Consider the following 2976-nt stretch of genomic DNA (forward strand, 5'->3'; position numbering starts at 1 on the left):
CACCTCCTACCCCACCACCTTCGCCAAACCATTCACCTAAAACCTCACCTAAGGTTTCTCCACCCGATAGTCCTATTTCTAGTTCCTCTAGTAATCCAGAAAACTTACAACCAATGGCCAACCCTAGGCAAACCATCCATCAGCAAGCCACCCAAAATTTCACCGGCCTCGCTTCACCCATCACCGTTCCACCCATAGTCAACGAAAACTCATGGCAGATTCCATCTTATGCCATGCAGGCTATCACCAATACAATCCAATTCCATGGCCGAGACGATGAGGACGCCCCAGCCCACATCAACCGTTTCTCTCGTATGCTAGCTACTTTTAGCCTTCACGGTGCACCCAACGATGCCACCTACCTACAGCTTTTCCCATTCTCATTAGCCGGCCATGCGGCTACTTGGTTGGACTCTCAACCAACCGGTACCTTTACTACTTGGGCGGGACTTCGTCAAGCCTTTTTGAACAAGTATTTCCCGCCCGCTAAAGCCTCACGTCTTAGAGACCAAATCCACTCCTTCCGCATGGAGCCCGATGAGCCCAACTACCTTGCTTGGGAGCGTTTCCAAAACCTTTGTGCTCGTTGCTCCCAGCATGGTCTTTCCGATTGGGCTTTATGTGAGAAATTCTACAACGGTCTCACCCAAGAGACTCGTGATCGTTTCGATACTAATGCGGGGGGCATATGATGGGTATTCTTACAGTTGCTGAATGTTTAGAGCGTTTTGAGGCATTTGCTCAGTCTCAATCTCAGTCACGAGCCGATCAGCGGTATCAAAGTGGTAATTCGAATACCACTACTAGTGCACCCACCCGAGGAGTGAACCATGTCACCATGGATCCTAGTTTAGCCGTTGTGTTGGAAAACATGTCTAGGGAACTTAAGGAAATTAAGGCTAAAGTAGACAAATGTGAGTATTGCCGAGGGGGACACGACATGAATGCGTGCCCATTGTTAGTTGGAGAGGAGCAAGTTGATTTTGTAGGCGGTTTTGGTAAAGGTCAACCTAGCGGGTTTGGTAATAATTATAATTTTGGGTCGGGTTGGCGAAATAATAATAATAATAACAACTTTAATAATAATAACAATTTTCGATCAAATGGACCCCCTGGTTTTCAAATAGCTCAAAATACCAATAGGGGCCAGGGTTTACTTTTTGGTGGGGGTTCAGGTGGACAGTTCAACAAGGGGTTCAATGGGCAGGTCAAGGATGGGGGGTCAAATAACCAAGGTCAAACAGGTCAAGGTTCAAGCTATGATCTAGGGGGTAGTTTAGAAAGGATGGAGTCCATGATGAGTCAACTAATTGTTAGGGACCAAACCACTCAAAAGACCCTTAGTGAACACGATCTCATGCTTAAGAACCACCAAGCCTCATTCCAAGACCTTCAAAGAGTTGTAGGGGATATGTCTAGAAAATTAGAGGAGAGGCTACCCGGTCAGTTCGCGGGTAACACCCAACCCAATCCTAATGCCCATGCAAAAGCCATTACCACTCGTAGTGGCAAGACCGTAGGAAACCCTAGAGTCGAGGAGAGAGCAGTTGATGAAGAGGGAGATGTGATAGATGAGGAGATCGAAATGGAGGCTCCCGGCAAAGTGCAAAAGAGGCTAAGCCCAGCAAGTACCGCACAGCCCGGTGAGTCTCAAAGTGAGAAGAAAGTTGAGAAAACCCCTATAGACGTTAGACCTTCACCTTTAGTAGACCATGCGTATGTTCCATTTCCCTCACGTCTTAAGAACCAAAAATACTCAAGGGAATACGGGCAATTTTTAGACATCTTCAAGCAATTGAAGATTAATCTTCCGTTTATCGAGGCACTCCAATCGATGCCTAAATACGCGATATTCTTGAAAGATCTCCTTAGGAACAAAGAAAAGTTGGGAGAGTTGTCTAACGTTCCGTTGAATGGGGGATGTTCCGCCGTTGTGTTAAATAAGCTTCCCGAAAAGCTTACCGATCTCGGCATCTTTACCATTCCTTGTCTATTCGGTAGCAATACCAACACTAGAGCTTTAGCCGACTTAGGTGCTAGCATCAATTTGATGCCCTTTTCTCTTTATGAGAAACTAGACCTAGGAGAGCTCGCACCGACCTGAATGACATTGTCCCTAGCTGATCGGTCCATTAAATACCCTAGGGGTATAGTTGAGAATTTGTTGGTCAAAGTAGACAAATTTGTGTTCCCCGCCGATTTCGTAATTCTTGATATGGAAGCGGATGAAAGAGTCCCCATTATACTAGGTCGTCCTTTCTTGCGTACCGCTAAGGCTCTCATAGATGTTTACGATGGTAAGATCACCCTTAGGGTCGGTGAGGAGAGGGTTATATTTGAGATAGAGCGTTCCATGAACCACCCGAGCGGTTCGGATGACTATAGTGGTCCTTGTCATTCCGTCTACTTTTTGAATTCGTTTATCTCATGTGTCAATCAATGCTTAGAGTACATTAGTGGAGCGGACCTAGTGGTAGGAGAGAAGATAGAGGAGGAGGTGAAGAGTGTAGATGAAGTTGAAGAGGAGGGGATTCATCTAATCCCCGATGTGTTAGCGGTTAGTGATGACACCACCCAACCCCCACCCTTAGAGCTTAAGGTACTTCCAGCTCATCTAGAGTATGCTTTCTTAGGGTAGGGTTCCGAGCTACCCGTTATTATTTCATCCGCGTTAGCGGAAAGTGAGAAGTTGAGGTTGTTAGAGGTTTTGAGGTCCAATCGAGAGGCTATTGCATGGAGGTTGTCCGACATCAAGGGCATAAGCCCTTCTTATTGCACTCACCGGATACTCATGGAGGATGATTTCAAACCGGTGGTGCAACCCCAAAGAAGGCTTAACCCCAACATGCAAGATGTAGTGAAGAAGGAGGTTCTTAAACTCCTAGATGCCAGGATGATCTATCCCATTTCTGATTCACCTTGGGTTAGTCCCACTCAGGTTGTCCCCAAGAAAGGGGGGATGATCGTTGTCATGAA

General features: G+C 46.4%; 1 protein-coding gene across 1 annotated transcript; it reads left to right on the forward strand.

Moving 5' to 3' along the window:
* Positions 1 to 691: 691 nt before the first annotated feature.
* LOC110943704 lies at positions 692 to 2104 on the forward strand. Its single transcript, XM_022185438.1, has one exon. The coding sequence runs from the start codon at positions 692 to 694 to the stop codon at positions 2102 to 2104; it is 1413 nt and encodes a 470-aa protein (XP_022041130.1).
* The last annotated feature ends 872 nt before the right edge of the window (positions 2105 to 2976 follow it).

Source organism: Helianthus annuus, chromosome 5, assembly GCF_002127325.2.
Source record: "Helianthus annuus cultivar XRQ/B chromosome 5, HanXRQr2.0-SUNRISE, whole genome shotgun sequence".
In the NCBI taxonomy this organism is placed as follows: domain Eukaryota; kingdom Viridiplantae; phylum Streptophyta; class Magnoliopsida; order Asterales; family Asteraceae; genus Helianthus; species Helianthus annuus.